Source organism: Mesocricetus auratus, unplaced genomic scaffold, assembly GCF_017639785.1.
Source record: "Mesocricetus auratus isolate SY011 unplaced genomic scaffold, BCM_Maur_2.0 Super-Scaffold_100022, whole genome shotgun sequence".
Lineage (NCBI taxonomy): Eukaryota > Metazoa > Chordata > Mammalia > Rodentia > Cricetidae > Mesocricetus > Mesocricetus auratus.
In genome coordinates, this window is record NW_024429203.1 from 21,862,708 (window position 1) to 21,883,795 (window position 21,088).

At 52.5% G+C, this 21,088-nt stretch overlaps 1 protein-coding gene across 1 annotated transcript; it reads right to left on the reverse strand.

The window, feature by feature from the left end:
• Positions 1 to 969: 969 nt before the first annotated feature.
• Positions 970 to 20,964, reverse strand: Oaf (out at first homolog). The gene is made up of 4 exons (XM_005069411.4): positions 20,305 to 20,964; positions 3,848 to 3,982; positions 2,885 to 3,065; positions 970 to 1,929 (listed from the first exon to the last, which is right to left on the reverse strand). Exons 1-4 carry the CDS (start codon positions 20,569 to 20,571, stop codon positions 1,670 to 1,672), a joined length of 843 nt encoding a protein of 280 aa, XP_005069468.1. The 5' UTR covers positions 20,572 to 20,964; the 3' UTR covers positions 970 to 1,669.
• Positions 20,965 to 21,088: the final 124 nt, after the last annotated feature.

Sequence of the window (21,088 nt, forward strand, 5' to 3'; positions counted from 1 at the left end):
CATTACATAGACCCTCTGCCTCTACTTCCTGGGTTCTGGCACTACAGGTGAGCACCACGACTTCTGGTGAGGGCCGGGATATGAATGCCGGCTATCTGCTTCAACATCAGTCCTGCCCTGTTGCTTTTATGTTTTCCTTTGCTTGCTGCTGTGCAGGACATTGAGGCCAGGGCCTTGCCCATGCTGAGCAAACGCTCTATGACTGAGCTACATCTTCAGTCCTTATCACAGAGAATATTATATGTAGAGAGAGCTTATTTTTATTTGTATTGTTTTGCCTGAGTATCGCATGCATGCAGTATCCTTGGAGACCAGAAGAGCGCAACAAATTTGCCATGTGGGTCCTGAGAGTAGAACACGAGTCCTCTGGAAGAGCAGGAGCCAGTGCTCTTAATCACTGAGCCATCTTGCAGTCCAGCGGCTTGCAACATGTGGGTTGTGACCCTGTGTGTGTGTGTGTGTGTGTGTGTGTGTGTGTGTGTGTGTGTGTGTGTGTGGTTGCCTAAGACCATCAGAAAACACAGACATTTATATAACAATTTGTAAGAGTAGCAAAATTACAGCTAAGAAGTAGCAATGAGAATAATTTTGTGGTTGGGTCACCACACCATGAGGAACTGTGCAGCATTAGGAAGGTTGAGAACCACTGCTCTAGCCCCAAGGTTGTTTTTAATGTGTGGGAGCACTGGGAGGCCATAAAAGAGTAGCAGATCCACACCATGCTGGAGTTACAGGTGTCTGTGAGCTTCCCCACCCTCGAAGGTGCTAGGAATTGAACTTGGGTCCTCTTCCTGGCTCCCAGAGCTAGTTTCAGGACAGCCTCCAAAACAATACAGAGAAACCCTGTCTCGAAAAACAAAACAAAACAACAACAACAAAAAGTTGCTTTGCCCAGACTGGCACTAATTGTGTAGAGGTACATTTTTGACACTAGGTGGCAGCATTGGACAAACTTCCACGCTAGTGCCATTAGGTGAGAGAAAACTTTTATTTCTTGTACAAATGATAAATATTTTGTATTAAAAATCTGGAATTCAAGTTTTCCTTGTACTTCATACTCCCTTCCTGCCCCAGAGCCTTGCCAAAATCCTTCTCCAGTCCAACAGAGCCTTGCCAAAATCCTTCTCCAGTCCAACGGGAGGAAGAATTGGTGTGTGCTGACGAATCCAAGTTGGGTCCCAGGAAAGGCACATGTGGCAGTCTCAGGGGCAGCGGTCTCCCTGTTCTCCATTGCCCCCGGGGGCAGAAAAGGCACTTCAGACACGGGAGCTGGGGCATGAGTCCCCAGAAGTCCCTCCCTGGTCAGTGGTCCCCTTGCTGGTGGGAAGGTGTGATGCAGGAACACACCCCTGGAACAAGTCCCACGAAAGAAGCCCAGGCCGGTTCATTTTCATTACACGTACGTGGGACGTTTCGGGGGACGTGAAGAGGGAGGGCACTAGTCTGGAGAATGGTTTACCCCCCTCCGTCCCCCAGATGGGCACGGGTAGGCATTGGGGCTGCCCAAGCTTGGCCCTGCTGGGTGACACCCTTTCACAGTCATGCAGATGAGGTCACGGCTTCAGCATCAGAGGCACAGGAAAGGACCTGAGGCCCCAGATAGGGTTGCCACGCCCTCTGGTGGCCAGTGAAGAACTTGCGGGTCCGAGCGGTTCTTTGCTCCCCCCAGTCAGGGGTCCTCATCCCAGAGGCACAGCTGCTTCTGAGGTACATAGAAGTCAAAGCTGTAGTTTTTCCTGCAGCTCCGGATGCCACACTTGTAGGGTGCCGGCCGGTCGCGGCTGTGGCAGTACTTGAGCAAGCAAGGATACCAGGCCAGGCTCAGACTGTAGCGGCAGGCGCAGGGCTTTCCTCGGTCTCTCACTTGCGCACAGCGAGGCAACTCCGTCTGTTCCTTGGGCAGGGCCTCGAACACGGAACTGTCCACGCCTGGGGGAAGAGACAAGCATGAGGAAGGTAAGAACATCTCTCCATAGCCCGGGACAGCCTTCTCTCCTGTCACCCTTCCCAAGGCTGCCCTGGGGTCATACAATGGAACGGTGGGATCAGGCCTGTCTGGTCTCTTAGCTTACACTAGGTCACGAGCCCACTAGTCTTTAAGTAAAACTACCTGAAGGATGTCACCTGGGTGGGCAGGATAGGGATGGGACAACAGACGCCGGGGGTTTGGATATGAGAAGAACATGAGGAAGCCTGGGCCAGGTGACACGGCCTGGCCCGGGCTTTGCTTAGTGGACCACGGGAAGGAGCGGCCTCTGGGGGTGCTAGGGTCGGTCAGTACCTTCATTTAGAGTGCGGTCAGCTGGGGACAGGTGTGTCACAGGCATGGCCACCAAGTTCAGCAGCTGACTGAGCAGAAGGCCCAGGAGCAAGCAGCGTGAATGTCCCTGTCCCTTCTACACACAGGACCTGGCAAAGGGACCTGGAGAAGGGCCAGCAGAGTGGCAGAGGGGCCCTGCAGAGCTGGGAGGAGACCCTGAGGGTTCTGGGAGCAACGCTGGCACCAGGGATGTTGAAACTTCTGAGAGGCACCAGCAGGCATGATAGCAGGAAATCTGTCTCCTCACTATGGGTAGTGACAAGAATGTTGAGAAGTCTCCTTTCATGGGACCTGGCAGGCTGGCTTCTTATCCTAGCTGCACAGAAACCACCTCCTCCAGAAGTCTTCCGGCCATGTCACAGCCTGCGAATGCCTGTCACTGATGACCGCATGCTCACACGTAACTGGTGCTGAGCAGACCTAACTACTACAGCAACAAGTCGCCCACACTGGGTGTGTCTGTATGGTCTATCCCTGAAGGGACTCAGTAACGCTCTACCGAATGCAACAATCACTCGGTCAAGTGTTTCTCCCTCTTCCCACTGAGGGCAGCCCCCAGCTGACCTCGCTCCGTCCAGAACTGGACATCTTCCTGGCGGGTGTAGATGGCGTCAGTGGCCTCAGCGCAGACATTGTGGAGATGAGGACTCAGCAGGCCCCCCTGGCTGAAGTTCACGGCGACGTCCATGTGGAGCTGTTCCAGACCCCGCACTTCTTCAGCCTGCCTCACCGCGCGGGGGTTTTTCTGTAGGTGCGAGACGGTAGGAAAATCTCCTACCATGCCCTCCTCGATCCCAGGCTCATGGAGCCCAAGGCAGTGGAGGGGCACCCAGCCCCAACCCCTGAGAAACTGATGCCCCAGGGGCAGTTAAGGCCTTTCTGGCTTTTACTCAGAGTGGACTGTATGTGGAACTAACTTCTAGAGCCTGCTGGTAAGTTCAAGGCGCAGCTGGGAGACAGGAGTAGGTAGGCTAGGCAAGCCGTTCTAGGGTACACGATAGTGGGGGTCTTGTGCTTTCTGAATCCAAGGGACTAAGTCTTTCCAGGAAGGGCAGGCAAAGGTTACGGGCCCCGCAGGGGAAGATGCCACAAGGAAGGCCTGCTTCGCAAGTCAGCCTAGGTGGGCTATGGAGAGCTGGTGGTACTCCAGGGAGCTCTGATTCGAACCTGCGCCCTCAACGAGGACACTGAAGTGTTAAAGGCATCTGTTCAGTATCACTAGTTAATGAGGGACATGGGGGGGTGTTCAATCCCTTTTCAGGGCCCATGCCTCTACCTCCACCCAAAAAGAGGTGGACCTGGTCAGCAGCTCCTGGTGACCTGAGAGTTTGGGCTCAGTACAGTTGAGAGATCTGGGGCTCTGTAGCCAGTCTGGCCTGGGGCAAAACCAGGGGATCAGCACTGTTAAGTCCGTGTGAGAGGAAGAACAGGGGGGAAGGGAGGCCAAGTTGGAATGAGGACAGGGCGACCGCAGGGTGGGGGCTCGGGGTCAGGGCCTGGCCAGGCAAGCCTGGGGTGGGTGCTCACCTGCCGGAGCTTGGCCATAGCATCACTGGGGATGATCTCATTGTGGTGCAGCCGGGTGACAAAGCACAGCGCCTGGAACTGACTCTGCCCCTTCTCCAGCTCCCCCAGGATCAGGGCTCGGAAGATCTTCACATCCTGAAGGGGGAAGGAGGGAGAATAGAGACCAGCTGGAGGGAGGGGCCCCGGACCAGCCCTGGAGAGGACAGGCCTGGACAGTACCCCATGCCTCCCCTAAGGACACCTCCTTCCCCCGCCCTAGGAAACTGCTTATCTTTTCCATTTATACCCGTGACTTCAAAGATCACATCCTGAATGTTTCCACAGCTTTCTGGAAAACTGACAAAGTGAACCACTGGAGAGGTTTTCAAAAGAACCCTTTGACCAGACAGACCTTCATCTCAAAACAGACAGCACCTGCTTTTGACACTGATTATTTCCTCCAAGTGGGGACTCCAGTGTCTTTATTCAGAGTGGGTCAGGGCTCCTGAGACCACCAGGCAGAGCACCATACGGGAGGGACTATAGTTTTTACAAGCACTCATTCCAGATCTTTCTCTCTGTTGCTGTGTAGCTTTGGGGAGGAGGCCTCAGAACATTCTGCAGCCAGCCTGGCCCCCTGGCCCCCAACTTCATCAGGGATTGTGGGGCAGAAGCAGCCGGCTGCAGCTGCTGCTGCCTCCCAAGGCCGGAATGTCTTACTTTTCCCTTCCCTCTCCACTTCCCCTTTCCCCATGGGATACTCACAGCATGACCAAGGGGCCAACAGCTCCCTCCTGCTCTGATTCACCGCATGCATGAGGGCGGTTGGAGGAGGAAGAGGGAGCAGAGCCTCAGGACACCATTTGCAGTCTGGTTACAGCTAGAACCCTTTGCTATGTCCTCCTGCACCCCGCCCTGCCCCTAACCCCAAGCACCTTGCAGTTCTCACCTATTACATTCCTAACTTGCTCCTGGGGAGAAGGAAGTTAGTAGGTCCCAGTATGAAGATGATGGGCACTTGTCCCGTATCACCAGTGACATTTGCTGGTGGCTACAATGATGACAGCAACCTCTGCTTATGGTGCTAAGTACTCTTTGCCTCCATACCATGAGCTCGGCACTAACCTGCCAGGTACACCAGCTGTCCCCTGTCACAGTGAAGTCTGGAAAAGCCGGGGCAGCTAATATATCCAGCCTAGTGGTGGGACCATCTGCCCCTCCCTGCTTGTTGTATCTAGAGGGTTTCTCCATGTAGCCCTGGCTGTCCTGGAACTCACTATGTAGACCAGGCTGTCCTGGAACTCAGAGACCCATCTGTCTCTGCGTCCCGAGTGTTGAGATTAAAGGTGTGCGCCACCACACCGTCTAAGCACCCTTGTGGCTTTAATCATACTATAACCCTATAAGGGATCTCTCTTGCACCTTTGCGAGCAATGACTTTGTTATAAACGCAGCAATTGGGATGGGAGCACGGAGGGCAGTTTGCTAGAAGACAGAAATCGAGGCTCAGCTGGGGAGAAAGGTTCCGTGAGGCTCCTTCCCATCCAGAGCCTTGGAAGGAAGGTGAGTCAGCCTGGGTTGACTCCCACTTCCTCTAGACAGGAAATCCCTGCTTGGGTCACTGCGCTGGCATCTCCTTGTCCTGCCAGCCTGGGCCATCTGATCTTCCATCGATTCAGGTCGACTGAGGGGACGCTGGAGGCTGATCTTCTAGTGGCAGCTCCTATTCCAGGCACAATTCCTGTCAGGTGGGAATGACACAAGATCTCCCCCTCTGAGAGTCTGAGTCAGGCAGCACCTGGGAGGAGCTTCGCCCAGGATCCAAAGTCCACCTCACTGGTATTTTCTGCTCTGACCCTTGTGGGAAGGCTATCTGGATACTGCTGTCTTATCTATGACATGCCACATGGACCAACTACAGGGTGGTCTCAGGGCTGCTGAGGGACTCAGTGAGCGGCCATGCCACCTGCCCGCCATCAGCAGTGGAAGGCACTGAACAGTTAGGACCAGACCAGAGTCTGGAAGAGCTCTGCTTGAGGAGCCAGGAAGAAGGTTCAGTGGATAAAGAGCTTGTCACACAAGTGTGAGGACCTGGGTTCAGTTATCAGCACCCATGTAAAAAGAGCGTGTCCAAAAGATGCACATTCACACAAGGACATCTGCTCCACTATTTTCACAGCAGCATTATCTGTAATAGTCAGAACCTGGAAGCAACCCAGATGCCCCTCAACTGAAGAGTGGATAGAGAAAATGTGGTACATTTACACAACGGAGTACTACTCAGCAGAAAAAACAATGGAATCTTGAAATTCACAGGCAAATGGATGGCACTAGAAGAAACCATCCCACGTGAGGTAACCCAGTCACAAAAAGACAAACATGGTATGTACTCACTTATATATGGATTCTAGACATAGAACAAGGGAATACCAGCCCACAATCCACACTGACAGAGAAGCTAGGAAGCAAGGAGGACCCTAAGAGAGACATACATTGTCCCCCAGAGATGGGGAAAGAGACAAGATCTACTGAGCAAATTGGGAACATGGGGGAAGGAGAGAGGGAATTAAGAGAAAGAGAAGGGGAGAAGTTGAGGGGAGAGGAGAATATGAGGGAGCAGGAAGATTGAATGGGGGGATCCAGGAGAGCAAGAAAAGAGATACCATAATAGAAGGAGCCATTGTAGGTCTAAAGAGAAACCTGGCACTAGGGAAATGTCCAGAGATCTACAAGAATGGTCCCAACTAAGAATCTAAGCAATAGTGGAGAGGCTATCTTAAATGCCCTTCCCTATAATGAGATTGATGACTGCCTTATATGCCATCCCAGAGCTTTCATACAATAGCTGATGGAAGCAGAAGCAGACATCCACAGATAAGCACCGAACTGAACTCCTGGAATCCAATTGCAGAGAGGGAGGAGTGATGAGCAAAGGAGTCAAGACCAGGCTGGAGAAACCCACAGAAACAGTTGACCTGAACAAGGGGGAGCTCATAGACCCCAGACTGACAGCTGGGGAACAATCATAGGACTGGCCCAGACTCCCTGAATGTGGGTGTCAGTTAGGAGGACTGGGCAGTCTATGGGGCCTCTGGTAGTGGATCAGTACTTATCCCTAGTGTACAAATGGACTTTGGGAGCCCACTCCACATGGAGGGATACTCTATCAGCCTAGACACACTGGAAAGGGCCTAGGCCCTGCTCCAAATAATGTGACAGACTTTGAAGATCCCCCATGGAAGACCTCATCCTCCCTGGGAAGCAGAAAGGGGATGGGATGAAGGTCAGTGGGGGGCAGGGGAGAGGGAACTGGAATTGACATGTAAAACAAAATTGTTTATAATTTAAATAAAAAAATATAAAAAAGATGGTGTGGTGGTATGTGCTTCTAGTATCAGCACCGGGGAGGTAGAGACCAGAGGATCCCTGGAGCTTTCTGGCTATCCAAACTAGTTTTTTTTTTTTTTTTTTTTTTTTTTTTTTTTGGTTTTTCGAGACAGGGTTTCTCTGTATTGTTTTGGAGGCTGTCCTGAACTAGCTCTGTAGACCAGGCTGGCCTCGAACTCACAGAGATCTGCCTTCCTCTGCCTCCCTAGTGCTGGGATTAAAGGCATGTGCCACCAATGCCTTGCTCTATCCAAGCTAGTTCAATCCATGAACTCCAGGTCCTAGTGAAGGACTATCTCAAAAAAAAAAAAAAAAAAAAAAAAAAGAAGAAGAAGAAGAAGAAAAGGAGAAAGAAAGAAAGAAAGAAAGAAAGAAAGAAAGAAAGAAGGAGAGAGACAGGATGAGGGGATGAGACAAGGCTGACCACTGACCTTCTCCATACATGCAAATGCACACATATTCACATGCAGGTGCATACATGTGTACCTGTGTATATATGAATACGTATCTGCTGTATGCACACACACACACACACACACACACACACACACACACACACACACACACGCTGCTTGAGTTCCTTCCCTGTTGCTGAATTATATACCAACAGCAATGACGAGCACCAGATGCTACCAACATGGGAGGATGCCTGGGTGCAGAAGGAAGGAGCACTTCTCACCAAGGCAGAGGAAGTCCTCTGTAACTGTGTAGAACAAAGTTTCCCTGATGCTGGTAACTGGGAATGAGAAACTGCTGTTACTGTGTGTCAAACAGATTGCATCATCTTATCTGAACTCTGAACAGCAGGAGGCAGAGCTCCAACTATGACAGAGCTTGGATTGGGTAACCTGCTCAAGGTCATTGGCTTAGGGGAAATGTAGCTGGGGTTTTAACCCAGCTAGTCTAGGCTGTCCCAAAGCTGAGCTCTTTCCCCAGAAAGCACAGTTGCTTCCTGGATCAACTAGTCAAACTTCCCTGATGTTAGACTAATTGGTACAGTGCTTGGGAGACGGAGGCGGGAGGATTGCCAGTTTGAGGGCAACCTGGGCTACATAGAGAGATTTTTGTTCCAAAGGAAAAATGGAGTTAGGGAAGAAAGGAAGGAGGGAGGGAAGAAAGGATGAACTGAGGCTCAGGCCCATAGAGCCTGTGCATGGCAGACGGGACTAGAACCCGGCTTCCCATCAGACTCTTTTGGCCACTATCCCCAAATCCTCAGTTGATTGCCTAAGAGCACGCAGTTCCTGCTCTCACTGTGTGTGCCTAACAAACAGCCTGCTGCAAACAAAGCATGCGTCAGGGAAGCCACCTTCCCCACCTGCCTGCACTGTGAAAGCCCTTTACACCCAGGCTCTCTGGTCTTCCTGATCCTATTTGCTCCCAAAGCCACATGTCCTTTGCTGCCCCCAGGAGGGGGTGGCCATCACATCCTGAACCATGGCCTGCCCGCCTGACCCACTAGCAAGGCTCCAAAACAGGCAGGACAGTGTGACAGAGCTCCTCTGCTCTGGGAACATCTGCACAGAATGTTCGTAAGTCCAAGCCAGATGGAAACCTGGCTCCTAGGCTCTCTGTTTGCTAGAGTCCCCTGGGTTGAGTCACCTAGATGTTGTCAAATGCTCAAGGCAGGTAGCACAACAGGGCAAGCGCCTTTGGTAGGGCACAGAGATTTAGAGTCTGGGCCTCCCAAACTGGGAGGCCTCCATAAGGTCCGCTTCCTGCCCAACTGTGGCCTACAGTAGTAAGAGCCCAGACAGGGGCAGGGAGGGTTGAAGTCCTGTCTGTGGCCAAGGCAAAGGTGGGCTTGAACATACCACAGTAACTAAGGTGGAAGGCTAAGAGCCAGGGATCCCAGCTTTGGCCCCTGGCCTTGCTGCTACTGGCCATATAACCTTGGGAGTAATCAATGTAAATTCTGGTGTCTTAGTTTCCACACTTGCAAAATAGGCCCAGGAAGAGCACTACCTTGAGGTACTGCTGTGAGCAACGAGAAAGTAAAAGGGCTCAGAACACTGGTGGAACTCTTGAGTTTCTCCCCTGATGCTGCAATTCCTTGTTCCTGATGTCATCTACTGCTGGCCCGGGAAGTAGCAAAGATTGTTCTATAGACAGACTCGAGGCCCAGGCAGGTTAGTGACCCCTGTGAGGCTTGCATGCAGGAAGTAAGCAGGAGAACACTGACTAGCTTTCCCTTGAGGCAGGGCTTTCTGGAAAAGCCAAATAGTAGCCAGGTCCAGTGGCCCTGTCTGTCAGCCCCGTCGTTAGAGGGCTCCTGAGGCCAGGAAGGTGATGTCACACAATCAACTTCAGTGCCAGGTATGAGGCCTAGAGTTGAAGCTTATGCTGACTGCTATGAAGGCAAAGGATGGAAAAGGGAGTAACTGTCCTTGTAAACAGGCCAGGGCTGGGGTGGGGTAGGGGTGGGGAGTCAGTGGTCCCTAAGATGTAAAGGTGCAGGTCTTTGCAGCCAAGAGGTAGTATATCCACTCACCCCTCCATTTTGCTGTCATCTGAGCATCTAATGTCACCGTATTTACTATAAAGCTCACCCTAGAGGCTGCCATCCCGGGTTCCTGCCACAGTAACTATCATGTTACTTATTTATTGAAATATGGTTCCTAGAACGAGCAGCATTGAGTCCGTTCCTGGACCTTTCCGTGAGGATGCATTACTCTGTGGGGATGCCCCACACCTAAGGAAGATGGCCAGAAGGACCTGTCTCAGCTTCCAGGTACCACCTGCACAGGCATGGTTCCATGTCAGGACCTCCAGTCCGTAGAGCCACCTTCCTAGGACCCTGCCTGCCTCCTTTAAACTCCCTCCCAGACTCATTCCTCCAGGCCCAGAGCGCATCTCATTTTCAGTGTACTCCTGCCTGCTAGAACACAGAGGATGCTCAAGAAATGCCTGACCATGCAAGGGTATGAAGGGGTTCGGAAACCAGTGGTGGGATGTAGCAGGGCCGGGTGAGATGGAGAAGGAAGCAGGGGAGGGTAGGAGGAGGCTGAAGAGGCAAATAGCAAGAGCAGCAGGGTTTGGGGTCGTCTGGGCTTTGCAGGTCACTGGAAGTCACTGGTGGGTTCTGAGCCTGGGGCTGATGTGGAGTCTAGTTCACATCTGGCTTTGACTCAGTTTGAGGCTGTGGCCCGGAGAAGATAGAATGACTCTAAAGGCCACTCACTGTCCTTGTATTCCATCTGCTTGGGCAATGATTCATCCAGGATCTCTGGGGTCAAAAACAAGTGGCTTGAGCCTGTTTATGTGGTAGCCAGGGGCTGGCCCAGGGCAGAAGCTCCATTTCACTAGCTGGGTGAATGGGTTCAGCCTCCACAATCTCCAAGTCTTATCTTCTTGGCCTCACCTACATATGTGGGTGTCGGGGTACACTCCATCAGGTTGACAGCCAACGACTACCATTTTCACATTCTAAGAGGTCAGACTTTAGGAGATGATGCGGTTGATGTCTCAGTGACATCCCAGAGGGGAAGGGGCTGCACTAGTCACACAGCGTAGGGCCAGCACCAGAAACCCAGACTTTCCAACTCTTAGTCCAGTATTCTTCCTCACCCTGTGGGGATATGCCATTCCTCCGTGCCCTCCTCCCGCTGTGCTTCCCAGAGAGGGGGGGGGCTACTTAGGCTCAGCCCTCCTCCCCACCAATCCATCTTTGTGAGACCCGCTCTGCTTCCCAGAGGGGGGGAGGGGCTACTTAGACTCAGCTTTGCTGGGGTTCCATGGGAACAGGGAAATGATGGCAGACAGCTGTCCTGTAAAAACACCCGTGACAGGAGACACCCTGTGTGGGCCCTCCAGGCTGCTTCCCCAGAGAGGCCAGGGAATGCTTCCTGCTGGGGGAGGGGGACCTGGACCTGCGATGGGCCAAGACAGGAGCAGCCACCCTCCATGGCTGCCTTTTCGACTTAAGGAAGAGCATAGCATGTTGCTTTGCTTGGGCCACTGTTATTGGTATCTTACTTTACTCTGACAAATCTAGCCCAGTTAATGCACCCAAATTTATCCTGGCTTTCCCTACCCTCCGGCCACAGGGTGCCATCTTTCACATGGATCTGTTTCTCGATCCCCTTTTCTCACATAACACTCCCCGCTCACACACACACTCCTCCCTCTCTGAATCCCATTCCACGCCTCACACACACACACTCCTCCCTCTCTGAATCCCATTCCCCGCTCACACACACACTCCTCCCTCTCTGAATCCCATTCCCCGCTCACACACACACTCCTCCCTCTCTGAATCCCATTCCACGCCTCACACACACACACTCCTCCCTCTCTGAATCCCATTCCACGCCTCACACACACACACTCCTCCCTCTCTGAATCCCATTCCCCGCTCACACACACACTCCTCCCTCTCTGAATCCCATTCCACGCCTCACACACACACACTCCTCCCTCTCTGAATCCCATTCCACACCTCACACACACACACTCCTCCCTCTCTGAATCCCATTCCACGCCTCACACACACACACTCCTCCCTCTCTGAATCCCATTCCCCGCTCACACACACACTCCTCCCTCTCTGAATCCCATTCCCCGCTCACACACACACACTCCTCCCTCTCTGAATCCCACTTTCATGCCTCACACACACACTCCTCCCTCTCTGAATCCCATTCCCCGCTCACACACACACTCCTCCCTCTCTGAATCCCACTTTCATGCCCGGCAGGCTCCAGCTCACACATTGTCTCACACACACACACAGCCCAACCACTCTGCTCACTCGGGCACTCTTAGCGTGTGTGTGTGTGCGTGTGTGTGTGTGTGTGTGTGTGTGTGTGTGAGACAGAGAGAGACAGAGAGAGAGAGAGAGACAGAGAGAGAGAGAGAGAGAGAGAGAGAGAGAGAGCGCGAGCGAGCGCGCGAGCAGGCTAGAGGCCACCGCTCAAGGGCCAGCACAAGGCAGTACTTACTCCCACCTCTGCTAGCCCCAGTCCCCTTGTTGCTGGACAGCTAGGGCTCACTGCCTTCTGGGAGTCTGCTCTGCCATCCCCGTCTCCTCATCACCAAAGCGCGTGACTCTGGGGCCCAGGCTGAGCCAATCTAAATATTTATCCCTCAGCTCCTGGCTGGGACTGCTTCATGACTACACAGGGGCCAGATTCACTAGGCTAGGGCTGGGGAGGGCAGATTCAGAAGCCCCTCTGTAGCTCTGCTTAGCCCTTTGCCAGGAGTAGGAGTGGACACACTCAACCCAGAGGTAGGATGGTACAGGAGACTTAGGCATCCCCCACTGTGCACACACCTGGACAGAGGCTTCTTGCTATGGGGTTAGCACAGCTAGTGCCCAGGACCCGTGCCCCTCACTGCCAGTTCCCAGCCTTCCCAAGAGCCCCTCATGCTCTGTCAGCCAAATCCCAAAGGTCACCACCATGCTGACTGCCCCGGGGGAACAATGTGAGGCTTTATGAGGATCAACTGCTCCCCACTGTCTAGCTGACTCAGGGCTCCTGACATGGGTGCCACACTTCCCTCTCACATAGATCCCAGCCTCCCTCATCCCCTGTCCTTCATCTGAATCTCCAGTGACAGGTATGTACACATTTGCCAATTGGAAGGACAGAAGCTCCTAGTGATGAATTGGCCCCTAGTGCAGAAAAAAGTTGCAGTTACATGTGGGGATGGAGAGATGCTGTAGAGGGGCTTGCTTGGCTGCCTGCGTTGCAACTATATCCACTTCTCATAGGTCCCTTGTTTTGTAGATTACCAGCCCCCCCCCCAGTCACTCTGTCCAGGAAAGCCATGGGCATGGAGCAGAGGCTTACAGAGGCTAAGTGACCTGTTGCATCACATAGCTAGAAAATAGAAGAAAAATGCAGAGAGTGACTGGCAGTACTAGGGACCTATTTTTCAAAGCTACTCTGGTCTTTTACCCTACAGAGTCACCCAGGGCACCCCTGTGGAATCAATACTGAGTATCTTGGGAATTATGAGTTTGGGGGACAGGGCCCATACCAACTGCATATAAAGTGTTTGTGGATTCCTGTGTACTAGGGTTCTTATATACTCCTTCTGCCGATCCATTGTGAGTTTCATCCTTCTCAAAGGGGCCTACTCAGAGTGCCAGAGTAGCCCAGTCAGTCAGAATTTGGTACAAGGATCTCTGGGAGTTAATCCTGAGTCACTACCAGCTGTCCCATCTTGTCACCAATGTCACTTCCAAGCTCAGTTTATGCATCTGCAGGATGGAGGCAAATGTAGATGCAGCAATATTGACAATTAAGACCAAGTGTGTGATCAGAGTGGCTGCTCAATGCAGATACCACATGGACATATGGCTTGCATCTCCAGGTTGGGTCATCTGCCTGCCTATCTGTGGAGTAGGTGTCAGTGTGAGCTTACTCACTACTCCTCTATATATAGTCTGTGGAATTCAAGAACAAATTCCACCTATGCCCTGTTGTGGAATAGAACATTTGTTTAACTAAGTAAAGATGTGCTACATTTGCTTGTCTTGCAGAATAACTATATAAAGATTGGTTACATTTGTTTAGGCTGCATTTGTTTAATTACGTAAAGGTGTGTTGTTTTTGTTTATGCTGCCTTTGTTTAGCTGTGTAAAGATGTGTTACTGTTTCACCTTGCCTGACTAAGGCACCTGGTTGGTCTCATAAAAAGCTAACTGGTCAATAGTTAGGTAGAGGAGGGATATGTGGGGCTGGTGGGCAGAGAGAAAGGGGGAGCTAGCCAGCCAGGGACCAGCCAGCCAAACACAGAGGAAGCAGGAAAACAGAGGGACAATACAAAGGAGCCTCAGGGTAGAACACAGACGAATAGAAATGAGTTAATTTGATCCTGGTTTCCATACTATGGCCGGGGTGGCAGGCGGGTGGGATGGAGGAGCCGCAGGCCCTTAGTGGATGAACATGTTGCTTCACAGCTTCAGCATGAGGCTGTTGGAGTCCACATCATGCGGCTGACAGACTCGATTTTCCTGTGGGTGGGGTAACGCTGCATCTATACCCCTCGAGGTGGCCATGTGCAGCCGCTATGACCCCATCCTTGTGTGCACCTCCCTTTTGGGAGACATTTCTGACACAACCTCCACTGGCCTTGCTCAGTGCTTAGCCAGGAAGACCAGTAAACAGGTGTTCGTCAGCTACAACCTCACCAACACAGACAGTAACTTCACGTTACTCGTAGAAAACAGGATCAAAGAAAAAAAAAAGAGCTAGCTAGAAACAAGCCTAAGCCAAGCCTAAGGCTGAGCATTCATAGTCAATAATGAGTCTCCATGTCTTTATTTGGGAGTTGGTTGGTGGCCCAAAGAGAAAGCCTGCTACAATCCCCTTTTCCTTCTGCAGAAGGCTACACTATTGGCTCCAGGTGGTGGTTTTCACCAGGAGTCAGGATAGGATTCCATCTGGACCTAGCATCTCTATGGGGGTGGGAGATGCTAGCCATAGGCCAGGGAGCACACATGAACCATAGGCAAGACTTTGTACCCTGACCCAAGAAGGAGCTAATCAGATATGAAGGAATGACTAGAATCGAACTCAAGAGCCCCACATACACAGCTTGGGTTCTTTACTTCCTGTAAAGTCCTGAGATGCTCTGTGCTCCAGAGTTCTTCCTCAGGAAGCACTTCCGGGGGTAGAGTGATGGTTCAGTTGGTAAACTGCCTGCTATGCAAGCATCAGGGCCTGAGCTCAGATCCCAATCCCATGTAAAGAACAGGGCACACCTGTAAAGTTAGTGCTGAGCAGGAAGAGAACGAGGGAATCCCTAGAGCTCACTGGCCAGCTAGTCCTGCTGAACCCATGAGCTCCAGGTTCAGGGAGAGACCCAGATTCAAAAAAATAAGGTGGAAAGTGATTGAGGAAGACACCTGATGCCAACCTCTGGCTTCTAACATGCATCTGCACCCACATGAACATGTACACATGCACACACCCACCCCCTGCATGTACACACACACACACACACACACACACACACACACACACACACACCATCCAAATCATAAAATACTATTTTTTACTGTCCTCTGCTATTCTAACCCATCATTACATGTCTTCTATGCTAACCCGTAGAGGATTCAACACAGACAGGGTAGGACTTAGGACCTTAAAACCTTCTCTTGTCCTACACCTGTGTGATATGACATTCTCTTGGGACAGTGTCCATGTAAACATAGCAGGTCCTCACTGACTACATCCCACAGGATCCGGGACTTGGAATCCCGATGCTTTCTGGATGGTTCTTTCCTCCTGCTTCCACTTACCCATTAGTACCCAGGACAGAAAGCAAGTTTTAATCTCCCTGGGTTCTTGACCCCATGGAGTAAAACCCTGAGCTAAGCCATAGCACTGTGTGGCTCTTGATATTGGCGTTCCCTTCCTGGTGCCAGCCCATGGGTCCCCATGATCCCTTTCTTCTACCCCCTGATGCAGTCGCACATGACTTTTCATATCTTTGCAGCCCCACCTTCCCCTTGTGGCCAGCCCCAAAGCAGGCTGCTTGAGACATGACTCATTCCTCCCCCTGCTTTTGGACATTCAGACAGGGGGACAGACAGCTTGGACAGAGATAGCAGCATGGGGGAGGGAGCCAAGAGGCTGTCAGATAAGCAGCCAGAGGAGACACTGGGGATGGTGATCTGCCTGCTGTCACTGTGCTCAGTGGCTCTATACATGCAGGTCAGATTATGTGTGTGGGGCTTGGATGATAAAGAGTGTTGCTCACTGTGTATACCAGAGTAGGAGTTCCTATGTGAAGGGCATATAGATTTAGGCCCAAAGTATAGATGCTGCTTAAAACACTTTGGGGCATGGACGGTGTAGGGTGTGAGGCCCAATCCCCAGCACCAAAACAAACTAGTCAGTGAAGAGAGAACAACAGATGCACACTACTTGTTTTTGAAATGGGATCTTATGTAACCCAGGCTGGTCCTGAACTCACTATGTAGCTAAGGATGACCTTGAACGATGAATTATCCTGCCTCTACTTCCCAAGTGCCAGAATGACAGATGTGCACAACCATGGTCAATTAATGTGGTGTTGAAGATTAAACCCAGTGTTTCTGCAAGGTAGGCAAACACTATCAACTGAGCCCCATCCACAACACCCCCACCCCTACTTTTTAACAGGATCTACCATAGCCCAGGCTGGCATTCAATTTACAGAACCCTGTTGCCTGAATCTCATGCTCAGATGTCCTGGTTTAGTGGGATGGGGTTCCATCTAGGTGTGGGGAGTCTGTAAACTTCCCAGGTGACTCTTCAAAGCCACTGAACCATAGCCTACTGGCATTCTTTCAGAGCTTTAGTTCAATCAGTCTGCTGAGTGTCAGCCCGAGGAAAGGCTCCCAGTGACACAGGTTAGCCATACCACACAGCCCATGCTGCTCATGGGACCTGCCAACCAAGTCTGGGCAACAGTGTCCCACAGCACACTGATGACAGCCTGCTTTACCAGTTTCTGGGCCAAGGTGGAAGCCAGGCAAGGAACAGTTAGTCAGTGTTGGATGCCTACCTGGAAAGGAAGACAGGCTGGGAAGAAGGGTGTAGGGCTGGGACCCCTCCTGCACAGGGGTGTCACGAAGCCCTGAGTTTGCTTAGTCTAAGGTTGACTGTTAGCAGGGGGTGGAGGGAAAGTGGGCACTGGCAGGCCATTGATCCAGCAGCTTCCAGGAGAAGGTGGGGGCTCACACCTGTATTCCATTACTTCAGACTGAGTGGGACAAAGGATCAAGAGTTCCAGGTTAGGCTTGTGTAACAGTTTACTTAGAGACTGAAACAGTCCATCCTCCAGGGAGGCCCCTGAAACAGGAAGTAAACAACTCAAAACAACCTCAGGAAGTCCCTGAAACTGACCAGATTCACTAGGCCCCCTCCTCACCAGAGTAAACAATAAAAGCCGAGCTTCAAAGAAGGCTCTGAAACCAGACCAGCTGCCAGGAAGAACAGCTGAGGCACTGGGAGAGGACACTCCAACATGTTGAGCGGCCTGCAGGCTGTGCAGTGAGCTTCAGCTCCCTGGCTTTGTGAGCTGTCACCCAGGCTGGGGTACGCCTTGGTGATGCAGTTGTCTTTGAGTCATTTCTGCTCTTGTAAGTAACCCCTCACCCATATTCCTGTAAGTAACCCCAATAACATTCACCGGTTCACCAAGTTGGGTGTTGGTGGTTATTTGCACTTTGGTCTGTTGTGGGATTGCTATCTGGGGAAAGTAGATCTGTGTATAGCATCTCTCCAAGAAAAGTTTTGTCATCCTACACAGAGAGACTCTGTCTCCAAACCATGAAAGAGAAAACAATAGTTTCAGATTAACTTGGACCACACAAGGGGTTCAAAGCCACGGTCAGTTTGGACTGTATTTGGAGACAGAAAGAAGACAGGTGACAATGAGGAACTCTAGTCTTTTCCAGGCTCAGTGTTGATTTTCTTTGGGATCTCTTGCCTACCCTTCAACCTCTTTAAGCTGAACAGGGAGGAAGCTGGCTGAAACGTGGAGTGAGGCAGCTTTGGAGCTAAGGGTTTCTTCATCCCCCGGGCACCTGACGCAGCTCTGGAAGCAGAGTGAGCACACCCACATACACTTTGCCCCATGTTCGGTTCTGCCCATGACCTCAGCACACTTACCAATACCAACACCTTTTACAGATGAAGAAATGGAAGCCCAGAGAAATCAAACAACTGGACGGAGTTTAGCCGGCTCACAAGTGGTGAACCAAACTTGCCTCATGCAGTCTCTACCGTCTCTCCCAGTGGTGATCAGATGGCAAACGTCACTATTCCCAAAAGGATTCAGGACTTGTTTTCCTAAAGCAGCCCCTAATGGGCAACGGTGCACAACAACTTTTAGGCCATTTTTACAGGAAAAATCATTACTTCTAGGCAGAACTTTCCAGTGGAAATCTAACAAAGGCTTTGAGGCAAGAGGCCTTGAGAACTGAGCAACAACAGCCAGTTGGGGAGGACGGGGCACACAGTGGCTCTGGCCAGTAGAGGCACCATGCTGGAGTAGACTAACACTGTCATCCCTAGTCCCCGTGTACCCCGTCCACCATGGCCTGAGCCAAAGAAGAAACCTAGACGTCCTCTGACAGCTGGCTTGCCACTTTCCTAATGCCTCCCCCCCCCACACACACACATGAAATTGGAGATGCAGAGGCAGGTGTGAAATACCAGCTCTGGGTCAGCAACTAACCTGAAAAGCAGACTTTTGAAAACCAGGTGAAAGTTTGAGCCCTTATGGCAGGCGATGAAAGTGAGCTCTTGCCATCAACTCTGAATGTTCCGTCCAACCGTCCAACCGAGCAGCCAGATGTCCCCCTCCCCATGCTCAGCCCAACCCCTACGGCAGGCCACTGCCACCCCACTGCAGGCTCCTCCTTCAGTCTTGCTTTCTTTCCTGTCTCCTTTCAGAGTGAAGCAATAACCACCTTTTGTAGCCAGAGGCTAGAAAAGCTCTGCTCCCGTCCATGCCCCGCCCGGCTTGGCTATCCTAAGTCTTGCCTAGGGATGGATAAATATTTAAGGCTCCAGGGTGGTCACAGGACCACTGGCCAGGAGGGTGGGACACTAACAACACATTCTGTGGCTAGCTTTTAGGTCAGAGGGCTTAGAGTGGAGATTAGATCCCTACTCGCGATTGATTTAGCCTCTATTTGCATCTTCCAAGCCCAGAACACCACAGATGAAATGTTCCTAAAGTTCTGGCGGACAAGCAGGGGGCATGATGGGCTACCAGCTCCCCTTTCTCCACATACTGGCTCATCTGCCCTACTTGCGCCTAAGATCCCAGCTTGGGCCTGTGCTGAAATTATGGTCTATCATACTGCCAAGTCCTCTGTCAGGATGACTCCCTGGGCCTGGGCCAGATCACCAGTCCAGCCTCGCCTCTACGGCACCCAAGGCTAGATGTACCCTGCACCTTTGCTAACTATGACACTCTTATGGGGTCTCTGGCTGGCTGCCCATACTCTGCCCCCCCCCCAAGGTCTCCAAATAACTCCCAGTTTCACAGAAACAAGAGAGAGGGAGCTGTTGGGTCCTGGCTCTCTCCATTTCCCAACTATTTAATATGCCTTACTTCTGTTCTCCCCAAAGATAGAGGGGCACAGGGCCTCCCCTTTGGGTGGGGGCGGGCCTGAGAGAAGCTGATTAGGAGATTCTCCCCTGAGCTCCGTAAAATAGGGTCTCAATCTATGGTTCAGCTAGCCTTGAACTTGCGTTCCTCGGGTCTTAGACTCCTGAGCACTGGGATGACAAGCGAGGAGGAAATTCTCCTTCACCAAAAACTTAGTCACTGCCTGTCACCCAGCACCCCTGGAGTTCCATTTCCTGACAATCCTATCACCTCTTCTCCCCTTCTGGTTCCCTCTACAACACCTCCCCTCACGGCAAAATTGTGGACTTCACTAGCCCCTGTCGGGCTTGGGCTGAGACACTGACAACCTTTTCCAAGTGAAGGGGGCCTCCCCACTCCCCCAACTCTTCCTAGGTCCTCTTGCTCCAAGCTTTCCAGCCCTCCAGGTCAGGGAGGAGAGAGCTGTTCCTAGGCTTGGGAGGGACCAGTCACAGATAGACAACTCTGTAGGGAAAATGGCCCCGGAATGGTGCTCCAGGGCTGGAGGTCTTGAAATCACTTCCTTGCCAAATACAGAAGAGGGAAGGGGCCTAACTTCATACCACACACAGAAGCGAGAGGGAGGGCCAAGGTCCCCGATGCCACCTGTGGATTTCCCCCTTCAGTCACAGAAACTACCGCAAGAAGGGAAGCGTTGTTAACGCGCACTTTTGTCCGGGTGTTAGTTGGGAGTGCTGAGAAAAAAAGCGAGCACGGAGCTGCTCAGTGCTTGGGAAGGACCTTAATTACTCAGAGCCAAGTAACAGAAGGTTGGAGGGGTTAGCACAGCAGTTGATTGACAAAAGGACCCAGATGTGGGTGCTGGAGAGTTACAGAGCCCGGCGTGACCTTGGACAAGTCATGTCCCCCCTTCCCGCGCTGTATTTCTCTTCTGCAGGCTTGAGGGTGCCTGCGACCTCCGACAGCTAAGCTCGAAAGCCTACCCCGCCCCGGGGAGGTGGGGTGGGACAGGACCGGAGAGGGCGCCTCACCTTCTTGAAATCCGCGGTGAAGGAGATGAGGGTGCCGTCGGGTTTGCGCAGCTCGAGGCTGATGCTGTCGGCGTCGCTGTCCGCCTGCAGGCTCTCCTCTGTCACCTGGCCGTCGGGCAGCCTCACACGGACCCGCAGCTCTGCTGGCACGCCGCTCCCCGCTCCCACGCCGCGCGGCGCCCCAAGCAGCAGCGGCGACAGTAGCAGCAGCAGCAGCGGCAGCGCGGGGCGCGCCGAGGGGACGTCGCGGCGGCCGGGGGGCCGCATCCCCGGGGGCCCCGGCGCGCCGCGTGGGGGAGGGGACACGCGCCTACAAAGTTCGCCCGAAGTTAGGGGTCCGGTCCTGGGATTCCCGGCAGTCGCCTCCTCAAGAGGGGAGACTCAATCCCGATGTCCCCACGACGTGCTGCCAACGCACGTGGGCCGCGATCAGCCACGCACCCCGAGTCGCGGACAGTGCCCCCACTCCGGTGCGTGTCCCCCAGTCGCCGCGGCCCCAGCCGCCCGAACTCCTGAGCTCCCGACTCCGTTCAGCACTTTTCATTCAATCCCACCCCCCGTCACTTCCTTCAGAAAACAGAAACCACCAGGACCTGCCTTAAAGAGACCGCGCACCTCTTGGCCCTTAAAGGGACCGCTGTGGCCCAGAAAGGGGCGGGACTGGGGACCGCGGCTCAACCGCTTTGTGGCCAACGCTGGCTTTTCTCTGGGTCCCTCCCTCCCGCCGCGCCCCGTCACCGGCTAGGCCTGGTCCAGAGTTTGCGCTCCCGGCAAATCCCTTCCT